General features: G+C 38.4%; 1 protein-coding gene across 1 annotated transcript in view; it reads right to left on the bottom strand.

Annotated features, from left to right (window-relative positions):
• Window positions 1–22,426, bottom strand: part of MANBA (mannosidase beta) — a 117,130-nt gene that overhangs the window by 70,585 nt on the left and 24,119 nt on the right. The window contains exons 5-7 of the mRNA XM_039220822.1: window positions 19,078–19,201; window positions 3,872–4,047; window positions 2,445–2,555 (exon numbers count right to left, since the gene is read on the bottom strand). Coding sequence (XP_039076753.1) covers window positions 2,445–2,555; window positions 3,872–4,047; window positions 19,078–19,201 — 411 coding nt within the window. The remainder of the gene's footprint in view (window positions 1–2,444; window positions 2,556–3,871; window positions 4,048–19,077; window positions 19,202–22,426) is intronic.

Genomic DNA, 22,426 nt, shown 5'->3' with positions numbered 1-22,426 from the left:
AATGGTCAGAATTTTAGTCCCCTTCTGCCACTAGACTCCCTGAATGGTAACAACCAATCTTATATTCCCCAGGCAACAGAGTGGAGAATGTCCTCACTGGCAAAGCTACACACACACACACACACACACACACACACACAATCTATAGCTACTGACATGGGCATCACTACATGACAAAGCTGGGTTTCCACCTGTGTAATGAATATTGAACCTCATACAGGATTTCTCATCTGCATTTTTGTGACTTAATCTTCAGAATGAATGAACGCCAAGACAGAGACCAAAACAAATAACAAAAATAAAGAAATATGGAAAACAAAACAATGCAGAGAAAACTTCAAAAATACTTATAGTAATAATTAATATTCTAAGAGAAATGAAAAGATATTACAATTACAAAATAAAAATAGGATGCAATTTAAAACTGAAAAATCTTTTTAGAAATTTTTAAAGTGATAACAAAAATAAAGTATCTAATTTTAAAAACTAAAGATAAAATCAAGTAAATCCCTAGATGACCAAATAAAAAGACAAGATGGAATGTAGAAGGGCAAATCTAAGATTATGGCTCAGTCCAAGAGGTCCAATATCTGATTAACAGTTGTACCAAAAATAAATAAATAAATAAATAAAGATAATGAATGAAGAATTATAAAAGACATAATAAAAGAAAATTTCTAGGTTGAGTTTCTAGATTGGAAATGCCCACAAGGATAATTAGCACAACAACAACAATAACAAAATCCACTCATTTTCAAATTTTAGATTATCAGAGACAAAGAAATCCTAAAAGCTTCCAGAAGCAAAAAAAAATAATCCCATACAAGAAAATAAAAATTAGAATGCAATTACATTTTAAAACAAAAATACTAGAAGTTAAACGATAATGAAGAAATGTCTTCAAGATTCTGAAGGAAAATGATTTCCAACCTAGACTTCCATACACAGCCAAATTATCAAGTAACTGTGAAGGCAGACTGTATGTATTTGCATGTTTACAAGTTCTCAAAAATGTTATTTCCTACACACCCATTCTCAGGAATCTATTGGAGAAAATGTATCAGCAAAAGTAGAAGGTCAAATTAAAAAAGAAGAAAAACATGGGTCCAAAGAAACAGAGTTCCATATTTAATCCAGACAAAAGATGAAGGGAATACTTAGAATTCCTAGAAGACGGATGAAGAAAATTCCAAGATTAATAATAAAAGGAAGTTCTAGGTTAATAGCTAAGTAGAAGTTCTAGACAGTAACCAAGCAAGATCAGGGAGATGAATAAAATGGCTTTAGGAGATAAAGTTTTGAGAGATAGCCAAAATTAAAAGAATAATAATAGTAACAACAAACAATGGCTAGAACATCTAGTGAGTGTGACTAAATTTAAAAGACATTTCAAATATGTCAGAGTTTGTACAGGATTTAGAGGAAGATAAAGGAAAAACAAAGCAACTGGTAACATGAAGCAATTGTTAACCCTAAAGAATTATAGAAAGTTGCACAAGAAAGGAAATATGATTTCAGCATACCATGTGAGTCAGCTTTGAGTAGTAGTTTCATAATATAGCAATGTAAACAGTGAATACTGAGTTAACAAAAATGGCCATTGGACAATACTGGGAGGGCAGAAGGAGGCAAAAATGCGTATGTTGGGGGCCAAACAGGGACCATCAGAGAGAATCATGTAGGAGAGAAATATCCTCATGCCCTAGGTTTGAAGTCAGCAGACAATACATCACACTGAAAAATTAGAAAACACCAGTAGAAGCATGTTATTTGGGAAAATGAAGATAAACAGAAGAAGTAAGTAAAAGTTAAAAATGATTGATTCTGAGGAAGAGAAAATACGGATAGAAATAGGAAAGGATTGGGCAAGGGATTCTATTACTTTCTGGTAATATCTGAGCTTTAAAATTATAAATATGCAAGGCACCTGGGTGGCTCAGTCAGTTAAGTGTCCAATTTCGGCTGAGGTCATGACCTTGCAGTTCCTGAGTTTGAGCCCCACGTCAGGCTCTGTGCCGAGAGCTCAGAGCCCGGAGCTGCTTCAGATTCTGTGTCTCCCTCTCTCTCTACCCCTCCCTCTTCGTGCTCTGTCTCTTTCCATCTCTCAAAAAATAAACATTAAAAAAGTTTTAAAAAATTAAAATAATACATAGGTATTACTTTGATATAACGTACAATTTAAAAATACAGTCGAATATTTACATTATACATTATATATTATATAATATTTATATTAAAATAATATGTAAAGTCTAATTCATTTATAAATATATAAATATACACACAGAAGTTCTGGATTGCATATAATTGTTACTAGTGACTGTCTCTGAGTGATGAGGTTATAGGAGTTTTGCTGGTTTCTTCTTTTCCTACAAAGATTTGTATTGTTATTTTAACAAGAAATACACTTTTTCTTTACAAAATATTTTAATGTATTTGCTTACCTTAGCTGATTTTTCAAAACTTAAGCCTCCATCGAATTTAAAAAGAATTGTCATATTGTATCCAGTCTGGTTTCCATGTCCATGAGGCCACCAAGTTTCTACAGTAGCAGTCTTTCAAGAAACAATTTAAGTCATTCCAAGTAAACTGTGGCATATTTTCAGCAACATAATATAGTCATTCAGAGCATTATATCAATGTCTTATAGAGTCAAGCACAGAAACTCTAAGTTCTCTATTTTGCCAAATTATACCAATTCATAGAAAATACTTAAAAATCAACATGCTAGGAGCGCCTGGGTGGCTCAGTCGGTTGTCTGACTTTGGCTCAGGTCCAGAGCTCATAGTTCATGAGTTCAAATCCCCTATCAGGCTCTGTGCTGACAGCTCAGAGCCTGGAGATTGCTTCAGATTCTATGTTCCCCCTCTCTCTCTGCCCTTCCCCACTCACTCTCTCTCTCTCAAAAATAAATAAACATTAAACAAAATTTTTTTTAATCAACATGCTAGCATGGATTAACATACCAAAAGGGAAAAGAAAGAACAGAATAACATGGGTTTTCAAAAAAGCAATTCTTTCCATTTCTAATACTGAAACTCACTTTTATTCTGTATTCTTAACATTTAGAACTGGACTTTGAGGTTGACTCTCCTGTGAAGCCCAGAACTAGAAACTGTTTTGAGTTCTTACTGCATCCCAACAGTCACTGAATGTTGATTTACTCCATCCCGTTCAGTTCACAATGATCAATTCGGGTAATAATAAAAGGAAAAAGAGGGGTGCCTGGGTGGCTTAGTCGGTTAAGCGTCCAACTTTCGCTTAGGTCATGATCTCGCAGTTCGTGGGTTCGAGCCCCACGTCAGGCTCTGTCCTGACTACCAGCTCAGAGCCTGGAGCCTGTTTCAGTCTGTGACTCCCTCTCTCTCTGACCCTCCCGTGATCATGCTGTCTCTCTCTCTCTCTCCTAGAAATAAATAAAAAACATTTAAAAAAAAATAAAGGAAAAATCCAGCCCACTTTTACCAGTGAAAGATCATGAATTTAGAATTAGAATTCTGCTTGTAAAATAAGCACCAATATACAAAATAATTTACAAGTACCAGTCATTATAAATGACTGTGTTTGAATATAATGCTTAGAATATATTTTGGATTTAGGATACCATAAACCAGTGCAGAAAAACGAAAACACAACACACCTGACTTCTTGAGAGAAAAGGATGTCAAATCACATATTCTCCATTTTTTTAATCCCAAAATTTGGGAAAATCATTCCTTAGCTCATAACATACACAAAAATATATGACATGTAAAAAGTGAAGGAAAAACTGGAAAAGAACATTTTTCTTTCATGCTAGTCTATTCTTTCTAGTCATTTTTTAACAGTATCACTTTTCATCTAGTTGTTCTGAGAAAGCATCATCATTCACCTTATTAATTTTCACAAATAGCTCAACAATCCTTTCCCCAGGTTGAAGTTCAATGCTGTATGTCTGCTGTGTTTGCAATTTAGGGATGGCTACAATCACTTGACCAGAAATTGGCTTTGGGCTGACAACATCAAAAGAAGACTCTATTTCAAGATTCCACCCCTGGGTACAGTTATCTAAGACATAAAGAGAAAAAAAAAGAAACGCATATTATATATGTGTATAATATGCTAATAAGCATTATCGCTGCACTCCTCAGGATTCATTGAAGAAAATACTAAAGCAGCTTCTAAACTAGTAAGCACTCCATAGTTGCTATCACGATAAAAAGTTCAGTGCAAATTCTCATTTAATCTTTAGAGTTTACTCAGTTTTGTTTTTTGTGTTTTTTTATCATTCATTTTGAAGAATAACCAAAATTATAGATTTTATAGATACTTCTATTCTAAAAGTGTTATAATCATAAGTTATAAAAACATTATAAATATGATATCACAAATGAAAATATAGATTTTCACAGCCATACATACCAGAATTATATACCTTTTTATAAAGTAAAGTAAAAATACAGTTTTGTAAGGCATATAATAAGGTATAAACTTAGATATAGTAGAATTAACCAAAGGTGAAAAAACAGAGATACACAGTTGAGCCTTGAACAACATTGGTTTGAACTGCATGGGTCCACTTATATGAGGATTGTTTTCAACAAATATATTGAAAAATGATTTGGAGATCTGTGACAATTTGAAAAAACTCATAATGGAATCACATCGCCTGAAAATACAAAACAAGTTAGGTAACATTGTAAGAGTACAGTATATAATCCATATACAAAATATGTTTTAAGGCACGGAGGAGGGCATTTGTTGGGATGAGCACTGGGTGTTATATGTAAACCAACTGACAATAAACTAAGAAAAACAAAATCAACTATGTTATTGGTAAGACTTCTGGTCAACAGTAGACTATTGGTAGTAAAGTTTCAAGGGAGTCACTAGGGCACCTGGCTGGCTCAGTCAGTAGAGCATGTGACTCTTGATCTCTGGGTTGTGAGTTCAAGCCCCACATTGGGCAAAGAGATTACTTTAAAAAAAAAAAAGTTACATGTGAATTTTCAACTGTGCAAGGGGTCAGCACCCTAGTCTCCATGTTGTTCAATGATCAAATGTTATTTTAAATGTAGATTATTTAACCAAGAAATATTTTTATGTGCCATGCACTATGCGAAGTGATGGCCGGGATAAATACGGCCCCTGACCTCATGAGTTAAGAGTCTTATGGGATACAGACAAGTACAACAGTGAGATAATACCAGGATGGGAGAAATATGAGGTTGTTCTGAACAAACATTCACAGGAAGGAAGGTCCCCTAACTTATAGAGGGTGAGGGAAGGTCTTTATGAAAAAGCAGTATTTAGCCGAGCCCAAAAGGGTGACAACTATTCTGCACTATGAGAGCCATGAGTGAGGAGAGCAATGCCATTGACAAAAACTTGAGCAATAATGAAACTGGTAAGGGAGATCAGTGTGACTGAGGAAGTAAGCACGGTCCAGCTCATGCTGGGTCACGTGCAGGGTTTGGGAACTTTGCCCTAGATCAATAAGGACCCACTGGAGAGTTTTCATCAAAAAGGATAACGCTATCATATCTGCATTTTAAAAAATTACAATGATACAGCAAGATAAAAACAGAAGAGCAGAGAGACATGAAATTTCTATTGGTGCAAAAACGATAGAAAGTGCCACTTGGAAAATCTTGGAATGGAGGGGAAGAAAAGGGAGCAAGGCTGAAAAGGAAGCTCCTGAAGAGAAAAGAAATATGAAACAGTTGCCCAGGGAATAAGACTTGGGGAGTGAAGTCTGAGAATGGGGTAGAATGTTTCAGGAGGGTGTTGAAGTAGCATGTTATATTATTTTGAAGTAGCATATAATATAACCCCTTCCTCCGTCGTCCATTAAATTCACATTGTTTAATGTCTCCAGAATTGAATCTGTGGATTTTAAAATAAGACTGTATGCCAAAGCAGGCTTTGGGTGAGAGCAAAGTGGAAAAGCAGACCCATATTTTTTAGGTTACACAGGAGAAACCAGGGATGAAGTACCCAAAAGGGCTGGATAGACAGGCTGTCAGAGACACCAACAAAAGTTCTGATTCCTTACTGCCACAGGAAGGGAGGACATGACTGGTGCAGATGCACTTAGCTTTCTACAATGTATGGCTAGAAATTGTAGAAGTTCCTACTTGGTGGTTTCCATGTTCCTCTATGAAAAGGGGCCAGGAAAGGGTCATCAGCTGAGAAATATCTGAGAGACTCTTCTCCTACAAATAAGGAGGGGATTGATAATCATGGCTATGCTGAAAATGAAGGAAAAGCATGTAGGCTGATCAATGACCAAAGACTTCATAACTGACATTCTTTACAAATGTAGAACCACACCAGACCTATTGTAAAGATGGTCACACCACATCTCATCATCTGCATCTCACCTCAGCCAAAAGTATAGACAGATTGGATGTGCACAGAAGTAAAACTAATCATGGACTTAAGAACTATTTTTACTTATTAAATGACTCATTCTTAGGAACACTGCTCAATGAGCCCTGAATTAATTTGTTCTGATCCAGCCAATTCTGTAGTTTACCCACCCACAGCCTCCAAGTTTTTCTAAGATATGGTAAAATATATCAAGACAACCACGCTTGTTTGTTAAAGATACTTTACTCCTACCAAGGATGTACTAAGTCTTTCAATTTTTCCTTTACAGCATCCTTACTGTTTTAAACAGAAACACACATTACAATCTGATCCAAAGGTATTGATTTTCTAAAATATCCCTAAATCTTTGACAACTACATGACTTCCCCATCATATTCTGTCTGGCTTCCTTTGCTATCTCTTATTTCAAGAAATAATAATAGATAACATTTACCCAGAACCTCCTACAAACTAGGCACTGTTTTATGCTATCAACATGTATTAACTTATTTAAGCACCACAACACTTATAAGTATTATAAGGTAAATTCTATTATTATCATTTGATAAATGAGAAAACTGAAGCACAGAGGAGTTAAGTAACTTGCCCAAGGTCATAAAGCTAGTAAGCTGCAGAGCTTGGTTACGAGCCAAGACAGTCTGAAACTGTCTATGTAGAGAGTCCATATAAAAACTATATAGTTAACCTCCAAGTTATGCCAATAATACCCAAATAATTTCCCCCCAAACCCTGTCTTATTGGTGTTCAGGATTTTTACAGTAAGGAGGGGGTTTAATTATATAAGGGAGCATTTGTTTTAATGATATCAAGTGATGACAGAAAGTAAATATATCTTTTGGCTTAGTCTTTAACCATAACAGCACAGATTCATAAAACTTTTGAACTAGAAGTATGTTGACAGATCACCTAGTCTACTTTCTGATAAGTGTTTAATTTCCTCTAGACTACAGGATGGCAAATAACTGGTCTTTGGGCCAAATATAACCTACCTCCTGTTTTTATAAATGAAACTTTATTGGAACACCGCTGCTATGGACTGAATTGTGTCCCCCACCTCCCCGAAATTCATATGTGGAAGCCCTAACCCGCCAATATGATTGTTTCTGGAGGTAAGGTCTTTAGGAGTTAATTAAGTTAAATGAGGTCATAAGGGTGAGGACCTAATCTGATAGGTCTATGGCCTATAAGAGAAAAAGATCTACCTCCTTCTTGCCTTCTCTCCTTCCCTCTATTTCTCTCTCTCCTTCCTCCCTTCCTTCCTTCCTTCTTTCCTTCCTCCCTTCCTTCCTTCATACCTTCCTTTCTTACTTTCCAGCACACCAATCATGTGAGGACACAATGAGCCAGGAAGAGAGCTATCGCTACAAACCCATCAGCCAACACCTTGATCTTAGCCTTGCCAGCTTTTAGAACTGTAAGAAATCAATGTCTGAAATGTAGGAAATCAAGCCACCTAGTCTATGGTATTTTGTTAAGGCAGGCCAAGCAGGCTACAACAGCAATGCTCATTTGTGTCTTCTGTTGCCTTTGCACTAGAATGGCTGGGTTGAGTAGTTACAACAAAGACCATTTGGCCTCCCAAAAGCCTAAAATGTTTACTATCTGAATCTTTACAGAAAAAGTTTACTGATCCTTACCTTAAAATATTTCCCCCCAAAAATGATTCTCATCTAATATCTGTAATGAAAAAAAAAAACCCTGCCTCACAAAATAGCGTTCCCTTTTGCTAGCCTTGACTATTGTAAAGTCATTCTTCACATTGATTTGAAATCTCCTTTTCTTTCATTTCCACCTGAAGGTTTTAGTTCTGCCCTCTAGGTACCTCTTACCAACTAATAACCACCAAGTTTGGGCTGACTTCTTCAATGTTTCCTATTATTTCCTGTTCAGTGGAAAATGAGCTGCTTGTAAGGGCCTCTCACAGGAAGACAAATAGTGTAATTCCCAAAGGTTACTGGCAGTTTCTATTGTTTCTAACACAGAACGTTCTAAAGTAAATCATCAATTCTCCAGGCTTCATCCAGTTAACTTCCTTGGGTGCTACTAACTGAAAAAACCAAGGCTGCAGAATTAAAAACCCAATATGAAGACTTAAAAAGCCTACCGTGTTGTCAGCAGATACACTGTACCAACATATTTCACCCTCTCCTCTTCTTCCAAATGGAATACAACCTTTCCTTCCAGATGCCATGGAGAATTTAAGTAATTTAGTTTCACAAAGAACATGTACCGTCATGTACTTGAATCATCAATAATTTTCCTGGTATTACCTGGTCACCTCTCTTTACTTGCTACTTAAAACACACACACACACTGTTTTTTAATGTTTTTTTGATTTTGAGGGAGAGAGATAGGGCACAAGCAGGGGAGGGGCAGAGAGAGAGAGGGAGACATAGAATGTGAAGCAGGCTCCAGGCTCTGAGGTAGCGGTCAGCACAGAACCTGACATGGGGCTCGAACCCACGAACTGTGAGATCATGACCTGAGCCAAAGTCGGACACTTAACCAACTGAGCCACCTAAGCACTCCTACTTGCTACTTTTTAAATATATAATCCTGTTTCTAGTGAAGGGGAGCTCCCTCTGATAAAGACCCATTTTGGGGGGCACTTGTGTGCTCAGTCCATTAAGCATCCTACTTCAGCTCAGGTCATGATCTCATGGTTCAGGGATCCAGGCCTCATTTTGGACTCTGCGCTGACAGCTCAAGGCCTGGAGCCTGCTTCAGATTCTGTGTCTCCCTCTGTCTCTTCTCCTCTCCCAACTCGTGTCTGTCTGTCTCTCTCTCTCTCAAAAATAAACATTAAAAAGTTAATTAATTAATTAAGACAGCTTCCTTTCATACCTTTCCTAGCATTGACAAATCACCCTTTCCTAAAGAATATCTATCATCTCACCCTGAATAGCCAAAGCAATGTTGAGAAAGAGCAAAGCTGGAAGTAAGATATACTAGAAAGCTGTAGTAATCAAAACAGTATGATACTGGCACAAAAATACATACATAGATCAATAGAAAAAAATAAACCTCCATAAATAAATCTGTAACTATATGGTCAAGAATTTATGACAAAGGAGGCAAGAATATTCAACGGGAAAAAGACAGTCTTTTCAATAAACAGTGCTAGGAAAACTGGACAGCTATATGCAAAAGAATGAAACTGGACCACTTTCTTATGCTTTACACAAAAATAAACTCATAATGGACTAAAGACCAAAATGTGAGACATGAAACTACAAAACTCCTAGAAGAAAACATAGGCAATAATTTCTCTGGCATCAGTCATAGCAACATTTTTTCCTTGATATGTCTCCTAAGGCAAGGAAAACAAAAGCAAAAATAAACAAGCAGCACTACATCATACTAAAATGCTTTTGCACAAAATGACATATCTGATAAAGGTTTAATACCCCAAATCTATAAAGAACTTATCAAACTCAACCCCCCAAAAAACAATAATCCAGTTAAGAAATGGGCAGAAGACACAAATAGACATATTTCCAAAGAAGATATACAGATGACTAACAGACACATGAAAAATACTCAAATCACTCATCATCAAGGTAATTCAAGTCAAAACCACAATTAGATATTACCTCACACCCATCAGAATGGCTAAAATGAACACAGTTAACGAGATGCTGGCAAGAATGCAGAGAAAAGGGAAATTCTCTTGCACTATTGATAGGAAGGAAACCTGGTGCAGTCACTCTGGAAAACAGTATGGAAGTTCCTCAAAAAGTTACAAATAGAACTACCTTACAATCCAGCAATTTCACTACTAGGTGTTTAACCAAAGAATACAAAAATACTGATTTGAAGGGGCACATGTGTTTATAGCAGCATTATCAACAGTAGCCAAACAATGGAAAGAATCCAAATGTCCACCAACTGATGAATGGATAGAGAAGATGTGGCTTTGATATATACATATATGTACAGTGGAATATTACTTATCCAACAAAAAGAATGAAAATTTGCCATTTGAAACAATGTGGATGGAGCTAGAGTGTATTATGCTAAGCAAAATAAGTTTGTCAGAGAAAGACAAATACCATGTGATTTCATTCATGTGGAACTTAAAAAACAAAACCGATGAACATAGGGGAAAGGAAAAAAATAAGAGGGAGACAAATCATAAGAGACTCTTCCTTTTTTTTTAGTGTTTATTTATTTATTTTGGGTAGGAGAGCAGAAAGGGAGAGAGAAAATCCCAAGCAGGCTCCACACTCAGTGCAGAGCCTGACATGGGCCTCAATGCAGGGCTCAATCTGTGAGATCATGATCTGAGCTAACACCAGAGTTGGACACTTAACTGACTGAGCCACCCAGACACCCCACAAGACTCTTAACTACAGAGATTAAACTGAGGGTTGCTGGAGGGAAGGTGGGGGGGATGGGTTAAATGGGTGATGGATATTAAGGAGGGCACTTGTGATGAGCACTGGATGTTATATGTAAGTGATAAAGCACTAAATAATACTCCTGAAATTAATATAACACTATATGTTAACTAAAATTTAAATAAAAACTTGCAAAAATAAACAAAAATAAAAAGCTTTTGCACAATAAACAAAACCATCAACAAAATAAAAAACCAAGCTACTAAATGTGAAAAGATATTCACAAATGAAAGTTCTTATGGGCGATTAATATCCAAATTATATAAAGAACATATACAACTACTCAACATCAAAAAGAATAAATAATCCAATTAAAAACAAGCAGAGGACCTGAACAGACATTTTTCCAAAAAAGACATATAGATGGTCAATGGGCACATGAACAGATGGTCAACATCACTCATCATCAGGGAAATGCAAATCAAAACACAATGAGGTATTACCTCACACCTGACAGAATGGCTAGAATCAAAAAGACAAGAAAAAACAAGTGTTAGTGAGGATGCAGACAAAAAGGAACCTCGTACACTGCTGGCGAGGGAATGTAAATTGGTGAAGCCACTGTGGAAAACTGGAGTTTCCTCAAACAGTTGAAAATATAAATAGCATATGATCCAATAATTTCACTACTGGGTATTTTCCCAAAGAAGACAAAAGCACTAATTTGAAAAGATATATGCACCCTATGTTTACGGCAGCATGGTTTCAGTAGCCAAGATACGGAAGCAATCTAAATGTCCATTGATGGATGAACAGACAAAGAAGATACTGTAGGTATGTGTGTATAATGGAATACTACTCGGTCACAAGAAAGAATGGACCTAGTGGGTATTATGCTAAGTGAAATGAATCAGACAGAGAAAAACAAATACTGTACGACGTTATTTACATGTGGAATCAAAAAACAAAAAAAACAAAAAACAAATGCAACAGATGCACAAGTACAGAAAACTAACTGATGGTTCCTAGAGGGGCAGGGGTTTGGGTGGGTTGCAAAGTGAATAAAGGGGACTGGGAGATACAGGCTTCCCATCATACAATGAGTAAGTCATGGGAGAGGGTTCAGCAACGGAAATAGAGTCAGTATCACTGTGACAGTGTGGTATGGTGCAGATGGTAGCTACACTTGTGGGGACAGTCCATATCCATATGGACTTACTGCATCACAATGTTGTACACCTGAAAACAATGTAACATGTGTGACAACTATACTTCAATAAATAATATAATAAAAAATAAAACAAATAAAAGGAGATCTAAAAAAATAACAAACAATACCTATCACCCCCAGCTCTCCTGAAGTGGAATGCAAATAATTTCAAAAATGGACGAAGTACTGAGATGGGGATAGCTAAGAGGAAAAACTAGTAACTGTCTCAAAATCAGGTCTCCTTCTCAATGACACCAAGTTATTATACATCTCCTTACCCTGACTAATCAACTCGGGGCCCAAACAATAGGGGAATTCTATTAAAACAAGGAAGACAGGCAAGGCTGAGGTCTTCCCAGGCCTGAAGACTCAGTGATGGCCTACCTGATGCTCCCTGAAGAAGAGACCGCAGTCTAGAGTGTTCCTTAATCAAGCAGCAACCCAGAGGATGGCAGACAATGTGGTGCTGGCCACTGCCTCATTTTCAAGTTTTCCAATGCTGATTCGGCGAGGTCTCTTTACCTTTTTTTGTTTATGTATTTCTCTTGAGAGAGAAAGAGAGAGAAGGAGAAAATGAGCAGGGGAGGGGCAGAGAAAGAGGGACAGAGAGAGAATCCCAAGCAGGCTCCACACAGAGCCGATGCAGGGCTCAATCTCACAAACCATGACATCATGACCTGAGCAAAAACCAAGAGTCAGACATTTCACTGACTGAGCCACCCAGGGGCCCCCGGTGAGGTCTCTTTAAAAACAAACAGGGGTGCCTGGGTGGCTCAGTTGGTCAAGCGTTCGACTTCGGTTCAGGTCTTGATCTCACGGTTCATGGGTTCGAGCCCCGCGTCGGGCTCTGTGCTGACACCCAGCTCAGAGCCTGGAGCCTACTTCAGATTCTCTATCTCCCTCTCTCTCTGACCCTCTCCTGCTCACGCTGTCTCTCTCTCTCTCTCTCAGAAATAAATAAAACATTAAAAAAATTTTTTTTAAAAACAAACAAACAAAACACCAGGAGTCTGACTTGGGTGGAAATTTGTATAAAGAGTAGGCAGCTACACACCCAGAATAATGTGTGCTGCCTCTTCATGCAAACAATCTTCAAGACAACTCCAATTTGGGTACATGTGGCCAATACATTAACCTTAAAATCCTCTAAAATATGCCAGCTCCTTTTATATTCCTATATGGTCTATTTCTTTGTTGAGCTGTGGTCAGAAAAAAAGGAAAACAGCATGGGGTGCCTGGCTGGCTCAGCTCAGTCAATAGTGCGTGTGACTGTGGATCTCAGGGTTGTGAGTTCAAGCCCCTGTTGGGTATAGAGATTACTTAAAAATAACATCTTTTAAAAAGAGAAAGAAAGAAAACAGCTTTATTCACAGTTGTCTAAGAGGAAAAAGAAGTATAATACGACACGGAAGTAGAAAAATAAGAGACAGCTTGGGGGCACCTGGGTGGCTCAGTTGGTTGAGGATCCGACTTCAGCCTAGGTCACGATCTCCTCGTTCCCAAGTTCAAGCCCCACGTGGGGCTCTGTGCTGACAGCTCAGAGCCTGGAGCTTGCTTCAGATTCTGGGTCTCCCTCTCTCTCTCTGGCCCTCCCCCATTCATGCTTTGTCTCTCTCTCTTTCAGAAATAAACATATAAAAATTTGTAAAAAAGAAAAATAAGAGATAGCTGAGTCACTTTAACTCAAGTGAGTCTACAACTACCAGAAAGACTCTCAAACCATATCCTAAACCTTACTTTAATTGATTATAATTAAGCTGCAAGTATTAATGTCTTTATGTAGTCATGTGTCTAGCTTCAAGCTAGCTTGAAGAAAAACTGAATTCTTCCATACTTATACCTTCACTCAGTTGTAATGACTGCCGTAACTTACAAAGCACAGAAAAAGAACCATGGAATGTCAAAGGCAGAAGAAATTTGGCAATCTTCTCATCACTTTGTAGATGAGGTTCCTGAGGCCCCACCTGCAGAACTTGGCTCAAAAGCTCCAGAGCCAAAGGACAAGTAGAGGGCCCATGTTTCCTGACTCTAATGTTCTCCATCTTGCATGCATCTCTCACAGAAGCACCTCTCAAAGAAAAACACACTAGCAGGCCCACAATGATTGAAATCTGCATATGAACAATGAGGAAAACCAAAAGCAAAGTTACTTGTATGATCCAGGAATCACACTACTGGGTATTTACTCAAAAAACACAAAAACACTAGTTCAAAGGGATATATGCACGCCTATGTTTACAGCAGCATTATTTACAAGAGCCAAACTATGAAAGCAGTCCAAGTGTCAATCAATAGATGAATAAAGAGGTGCTCTCTCTCTCTCTCTCTCTCTCTCTCTCTCTCATACACACACACACACACACACACACACACACACAGGAATATTACTCAGCCATAAAAAAGAATGAACTCCTGCCATTTGTGACAACATGGATGGAGCTAGAGAGCATTATGCTAAGCTCAATAAGTTAGTCAGGAAAAGACAAATACCATATGATCTCACTCAGATGTGGAATTTAAGAAACAAAACAAATGAGTAAAGGAAAAAGAGAGAGAGAAACCAAGAAACAGACTCTTAACTATAGAAAACAAACTGATGGCGGGGGGGGTAGAATGGGTGAAATGGGTGATGGGGATTAAAGAGTACACTTATCATAATGAAAAAAATAAAATGATTTAAAAAAAAGCAAAGCCTTTCAGAATCTTGAGTCCAAATATCAAATACATTCAATGTGAAACAAAGCATTTGGAGGCGAATGTAACATTAAAATATTAGGCTCTTAATAAAAAAGGGTCTGTGAAAAAGAACACTGAAATGTACAAACACAGAGTAAATGCATCTAACCCTCTCCTAAATCATAATCATATGTTGCCACAGTTCCTCCATTTGCCAAAATACCATCTTTGTAACCTAAACTAGCTCACAAAAGCATGACAACAGTTATGGGAGCCTCAAACAGTAGAAATATATTTCTTGAATATGTACTGTCTGTAGACCTTGACAGGCCCTGTAAATTATACCCCGACCCAGAAAAGCAAGATGTTAAACCTACCTAGAGAAACAAAATATACCCACAGGTCACGGTTAGGAATACACGATGTCATCTGGGGGGTTAAGAACTAGCAATGAAATGGAAGCACATTCGGGTCAGCATGGGAAGGATCTGCAAAGGATGGGAGGTTGCTTATGTAAGATGAAACACAATGTTTCATCTCATTGGGAGGAGAAAGCTATTCAAAGATAGCTGCCTTGATTAGCTTCACCCTGCTGAGCATCTAACAGCTCCTCCTTCTGCCCACTTGCTCCTTGCATCTTTAATAGGTGATGAAAAGCTGCAGTGAAGAAACAGTGATGACAGGCTGAAATGACCAAGCCACCGAATGTTTAAATTCAAACATAGGATATTTTCCTGTGTTCCTGCTAGGATTATAGGACAGCCTTCTGCAGCTGCTTTTCAAAGAGCGAACAGCTTGCATTAGCCAAAAAGGCAGGCTCAGTTAGTTACAACAGCTGTTTTCCCAAGCAGCAAGATCTCCTTGCTTATTCAGCAGGATAAAATCCTCGAAAATGAAACTAAAGCAAAAGAGACACAAAGCAGAATCTCCCCCAAACAAGGATAAATTGGTAAATTCCAGAGGAAAAAAATCTACTCAGGCAACAAGGTAGCTAATTACAGAGAGATTACTCAAGCAACCTACCTACCCATAAAGATATTTTCAAGGGTAAATGCTGTTATTTGATGGGTAAAGTAACTCAAAGATGAATGAAAAACTGATTCAAAATAAATGCATCAAACAAGGCATTAACCAAGATTGACAAACTTTGCTTTATTGTAATATTATATTCACTATGGGCAAAGGGCAGCAATGACCTTCAATGCAGGCTTCTGTTGGGCAGGCCGGGTCAAGCTGAAAGCTAAACTCACTTCTCCAATTCAAAGGCCAGGTTTCTGAGTATGAAGGAGGGGGTGCTTTAGGCTTAGGCAGCAAGTAAATTTGGATAGGGTGGGAGAAGGCAGCATCACAGGGTGGGGGTGTGGGCACAGCAGGAGTGCTTAAGCACAGGTCAAAGATCCACAGCTCACCTCAGCTCAAGAGGAGGGTTCACATGTTGAGAACATCTCTGTGCTATTTCTTTCTGACTGTGGTAACAACAGATTAAACAATGTAGCATTTCATCAGAACATACTTATTATATATTTGGATTTACTGTGTTGATGTAAGCTTATAAAAAGCTCATAAAACTACACGAATCATCCTTCCCTAGTATATTTTAGGGCATAATGTGAACAATTCACAATAGATTATAAATATGTAAGACTTAACAATATTATTTACATTATTATTTATATCAATAAATAAATAAATACATGTATCTCTCTCTCCCCCACTTTCTGTCTCTGTCTCTCTCTGTCTCTCTCTCACTCACACCACCACCAACACCACCACCACCACACAGGGCCTGCAGTTTGGGCCAGATTATTTGCTTATAAATGTCCTAATCTTTCGAACTGGGGCATCCACCCACCCCTACCAGCTATCTTTTCCCTAACTCTCCTCCCAAAGTCCAGCCTTGGAAGGAGAAACCCAAGTCCAGCCAGACTTTCCCCACCCCTCCCCCAGCAGATGGGGTCATTCTTCCACTCCTTCCCTAGAGAAAAGAACAGGAGAATCTTGCTGGGTTTCTGCACCCAGTAAAAACATCTGAGCTTCCCTTTTCTGTACCAGGGTCAATCTTTCACTGTCCAGAACACTAAAAATGTGGGTGCCTAGAACAGCTACTGCTATTAAAACCTGAATTAGAGGGGTGCCTGGGTGGCTCAGTTGGTTAAGCGTCCAACTTCAGCTCAGGTCATGATCTCAGGGCTGGTGAGGTCAAGCCCCACGTCGGGCTCTGTGCTGACAGCTCAGAACCTGGAGCCTCCTTTGGATTCTGTGTCTCCCTCTCCCTCTGGCCCTGCCCTGCTCACACAGTCTCTCTCTCTCTCAAAAAAATAAACATTGAAAAAAAAAAGTTTTAATAATAAAAAAACTGAATTAGAATATTTCAGGGCTAAGGAGGAACTATTCAAATAAATATTTTCTAATAGGTTTTTAAAATTTTGTTTTTACATTTATTTATTTTTGAGAGAGTGAGACTGAGCACTAGCAGGGGAGGGGCAGAGAGAGAAGGAGACACAGAATCCCAAGCAGGCTCCAGGCTCTGAGCTGTCAGCACAGAGGCCAACACAGGGCTCAAACTCACTAGCCATGAGATCATGACCTGTACCGAAGTCAGACACTTAACCAACATAGCCACCCAGGCACCCCATTATTTTTCAACTTTTAAATATCTGTTGATTTCAGTGATGACTGCTGTCTTTCAAAAAAACTGCAAAAAAAAATCTGAAAAAAATTCCTAAAGGAAGTTCCTCACCTCATTTTACATGTTATCTTCAATTGTCTTTATTACATCAAATAACCAAATTGAAGTCTATAAAATTAATCAGAAATATAATTACTGCTTGATATGCACAGAGCATATCCTGTGAAAAGGAAACATTTTTCTACATGTTAAGTACAAAAAGTTCTGCAGTAACAAAATAGGAAAAACGTAGTTGATATGGGGAATTGATTACACTGAATCTAAGTTAAATTTTAAACCTCATTTAAATTGATTTAATCCACATAAAATTGACCCAGTCACTAGTGACTAATAAACTGAACTCTAATGACTCATATTCAGGAAGAAATGTTTAGCTTCATATTCAAATTTTTAAAGTAAACTAGAGCAGTGTTATTCAAACATTTTCAAGTACCAGAGTATTTAGAACTCATAGCACTTTTTGCAAACCACCCAAAACACTGATTAAGCTTCAAAACAATGAAATAAAAACTTCCTGCGAAATCAGACCTCTCCTCACACTAGATTTTATTATATATCTGAGAAAAAAATATTGGTGGGGATGGGAAAGAATGAATCATCCTTTGATTTTAGTAGGAGAACTCAGTTCAAGTTACACCTCTGAATAGTTCAGAAGCATTAAACTAGAGAGCTGTGGATGGCCACATTTACACACGCAGGCTAAACTGCATCTTTTCGTGCCTTTTTACCACTTACAAATGCCAGCAGCACTAATAACCTCAACTATCGACCATCTCTGATTTGCTTTTTTTTTGTCTTCCGCCTTTAGAAAAACGATTTGGCTTGATGAAATAGCAACGTCGGGTCACCAGGACTCTTGCACGGACACAACGCCACATTCTTGCTTGCAGATTCCATCCAGTTAGGTCTGCGTGTAACTGGACAGAGCATCGTGGCGTATCATTCAAGATCCCCCTTCACCAATTTCCCTGACTTCTCAAATCCTCACTGATCTTTGATTTCCTAAACTACTGGGGACTCATCCCACAAGGATTATTACACAGTCTTGTTTGGTGTGGTAACTGTTATATCTCCCCTCCCTTACCTTATCTCCCTTACTCGTGCAGGCATGAGTATACTAATTCTAGTTCCTTTCTGTGCCAAACAAACACAGTGCAGGGCAAACAACTCAACAAAAATATCTGACTGGCTTTTCACGGATTCATTGACATCAGTGAGATTTCTGACGTTTTATTCAATGCTCCTGTCTGGGAATCATTCCTTCGGCTGAGAAAGTAGTATTCTTTATCTCACAAAACTTTCTTTATGCTTTGTGTGTGGTCTGGTTTATTTTCAACTCTTAAGAAGGCTGGTATGGCATGGCCTTCGGAGAAGAAAGCGTGCAGTGGCAGAAAGGCAGCCCAGTGATTGAAGTAAATCAAGACCTGGGCACAGTTGAGTTCTCAAAGGGGGACCAGGGATCACAGAGAGGCACACAAGACAAGCAAACCTTTTAGAAGGAAAACGTAGCTCAGAAAAACCCAGAGCTGCTCTTGCTTTCTCTCGTTTTCTTTTCAAAATATGTTTAAAAATATCTACCTCCTTCCTGCTTTATACTGTAAATTTTCATGACAAATCACAGTCTGTGTATATTTTTCATGCTTATAAATTTAATGTGTCACCCAAATTCTTTTTAAATGAATCTCTGGAAAGTATATCTATGTCTTCAGATTATAAACCCAATTCTTATAACATAGAGGAGGCTCAAAAAAAAAAAAAAAAAAAAAAAGAAATCACATCTCTTAGCTTACCAAAGATAGGGGAAAACATGAAGAAGTTCAGATGACAAATATTATAGGCTTCGATTCTGACATCTTTCCAGATGCCCTGGGTAGGAAAGGATGGCCCCCAGTCCCAACTAAAGGAACTCTGCTCCTGTAATTTCAAGGGCGGAAAAAAGATACATTCCAATTACCATGACATTTAAACAACTATGAAGACCTGTTTCTTTTAAAAATACTATATACCTGTATATTAGTTTGCTAGGGCCGCCATAACAAAATACTACAGACCAGTAGCTTAAACAACAGAAATTTATTTTCTCACTGTTCTAGAGGCTGGCAAGTCCAAGATCAAAGTGTGGGCAGGTTTGGTTTTCTCTGAAGCCTCTCCCCTGGGCTTAGAGAAGGCTACCTTCTCACTGAGTCTTCACACGGTCTTTTTCTGTGCACACATACACATGCATTTCCTCTTCTTACAAGGACATCATTCATACTGGACCATCTCCCACCCTAAAGATCTCACTTTAACCTCTTCACCTCTTTAAAGACCTTATCTCTAAACAAGGGTTACATTTACAGCTGCTGAGGATCAGGACTTCAACATAAAAATTCAGGGGAGACATACAATTAAGTCCATACTGGTGTTTGTGTGAATGTGTGTGTCCTATATGGAGCATCTAAAATGGCCAACAATTGGGGTATCTGGGTGGCTCAGTTGGTTAAGTGTCCAACTTCGGTTCAGGTCATGGTCCCACAGTTTGTGGGTTTGAGCCCCACATCGGGCTTGGTGCTGACAGCTCAGAGCCTGGAGCCTGGAGCCTGCTTCAGATTCTGTGTGTGTGTGTGTGTATGTGTGTGTGTGTGTGTGCGCGCGCGCCTCCCCCACTCACACTCAGTCTCTCAAAAATGAATAAACGTTCAAAGAAAATTTTTTTTAATCACCTACAATGATTCCGCTTCTAGTATTCATGCCCTGTGTAATCCCCTCTCCTTGAGTATGGATTAGACCTAGTGAATCACTTCCCTCCAGGAGTATATAGCAGAGGTGGTATCATTTCCAAAACCAAGCTATAAAAAAAACCTGCAGTTTCTGTTTTGGGTGTTCACATTGCTCTCTCCTAGCCATGAGGGAAGGCAGCTGCCATGTTGTGAGGAGGCCCACATGAGTAACCGAGTTTGGAAGCCAAACTGAGGTCTATTGATGACCACATGTGTGAGCTTAGGCACTAACACTTGAGGCCTAGTAAAGCCATGAGATTACCACAGCCCAGGTCCTTGGCTTGACTGTAACCTCATGATGGGCCTTGAACCAGAGGCACCCAGCTAAGCCACACTCAGATTCCTGACTGACAGAAACTATGATAATAAATGTTATCTTAAGCTGGTAAGTTCTGGCATAATTTGTTGTACACCAATAGGTAACTCATACAATAACTAATACATAAACCTATGCAACATAGTTAAATTTGGCAGAAATGTTTTAAGAACATAAAATCTGATTGTATACATTCTGACACTGAAGCAACACAATTAGTCACTCTTCAAACTTCTCCAAAATATCTCTGAACTTAGCATCGTGCTTAACTGTAATAACCATAAAGAATATTCTATTTAAATGTAATAACTATAGGGACACCTGGGTGGCTCAGCTGGTTAAGTGTCCGACTTCGGCTCAGGTCATAATCTCACAGTTCGTGGGTTTGAGCCCTGCGTCAGGCTCTGTGCTGACAGCTAGCTCAGCTGTATCTCCCTTTCTCTGACCCTCCCCTGCTCACGCTGTCTCTCTCTCTCTCTCTCTCAGAAATAAATAAAAACATTAAAAAAGTTTTTTAAGTATTAAAAAATGTAATAACTAAAGAATGAGGGAACGTTTAAAAATAATTAAAATGTGTAAGGTTATTGAGTTCAGCTTTTAAAAAGGAATAAGCACCAGAGGAAGTACTAAGATCTTTCTGAATGGAACATGTGTAGAACAGAGCCCGAGGAATTGGCCAAAATGTTCTCATTTAACTGTTCTCAAAGTATTATTTGCTGGGGTGCCTGGGTGTCTCAATCAGTTGAGCATCTGACTCTGACTCTTGATTTCAGCTTGAGTTATGCTCTGAGGGTAGTGGGATCAAGTCCTGGGTCAGACTCTGTGCTGAGTGTGGAGCCTACTTTAGATTCTCTCTCTCTCTCTCTCTCTCTCTCTCTCTCTCTCTCTCTCTCTCCCTTTCTTTCTCTCTCTCTTCTCCCCCACCCACCACAGCCACTCTCCCCCTGGCTTGCACACTATCATCTCTCAAAAAAAAAAAAAAAATGAAAAGTATTATTTCCTAAGATCTGTATTTATCTAAGAGAAAGATAAATTAGTTTCCATTACAGAGACAAACAAGGAATCAAAACCACTTCATAGCATCCACATTCATCTAAATTCACCACTTCAGTATCAGATTCTCATGTTTGGAATGAAAACCATCTTGGAGCTATTTATTGAAGAGTTTGTAAGTTCATTCAGGTACATAATCCCTTTCTTAGAGACAGGAATAAGGACAAGGGAAAAATCATTCAACATCTTATCAGGCAGAATATTTTCCCCATCAAGGGCTACAAATCACTCCTATTCATAAAACTTCTCCAAATAAAAGTTTTCACTTATTCAAAAAATGTTTGTGAACTGCTTTCTTTACTTTGTTTCAGGCTGGGAGTACATCAATGTACAAAACAGACAGTCCTTCTGTTTACAGTGTTCATAGTATAGCATGAAATTCAGGTATTGAATAAATAATCACAAATGCAAAAGACATCAACAGGGAACAATATAATGGGGGGCAGGGTGTCAGGACAAGTTTCCCTGAATAATAGTGACTTTTACATGCAGATCTGAAGGGTAAATACCACTTGGCCAGTGTGTTTAGGGGAGAAGAGTGTAAAAGCGTCCCTTTCAGAAGGAACAGCACATAGAAAGGCCTTGCGGTGCAAGAGACTATGACACATTGCAGGAGATGAGGAGGGAATGATGGGAAGAGATGGAGAGAAATCCGGAGATGTGGGCATGAGCCAGACTGAACTAAGACCTGTTACTTTAGCCTAAAGGCAATGAGAAGCTGTTGAAGAATTTTAAGAAGAGGAATGCTGTAATGATTTCTGTCTGAAGAGAACATTCTGATTGTTCTGTAGAAAATTAATTGGAGGAAGGCAAATGAGATTGTGTAAGATACCAGTTAGGTGGTCAGGGCAATAGTTCATGCAAGAAATGACTATAGATTGAACTCAAGCACGGTAGTGGAAATACAGCATGGGAGGATTCAAGAACTATTAAACAGGTACTATCCACATGGTCAAAATGACTTACTGATGGGTTGGAGGAAGGAAAAGAGAAAGAGGGAGTTACCAAAAA

This window comes from Hyaena hyaena, unplaced genomic scaffold (genome assembly GCF_003009895.1).
Source record: "Hyaena hyaena isolate Hyena2069 unplaced genomic scaffold, ASM300989v1 scaffold_914, whole genome shotgun sequence".
Lineage (NCBI taxonomy): Eukaryota > Metazoa > Chordata > Mammalia > Carnivora > Hyaenidae > Hyaena > Hyaena hyaena.
This window is presented reverse-complemented; position numbering and strand designations above follow the sequence as displayed.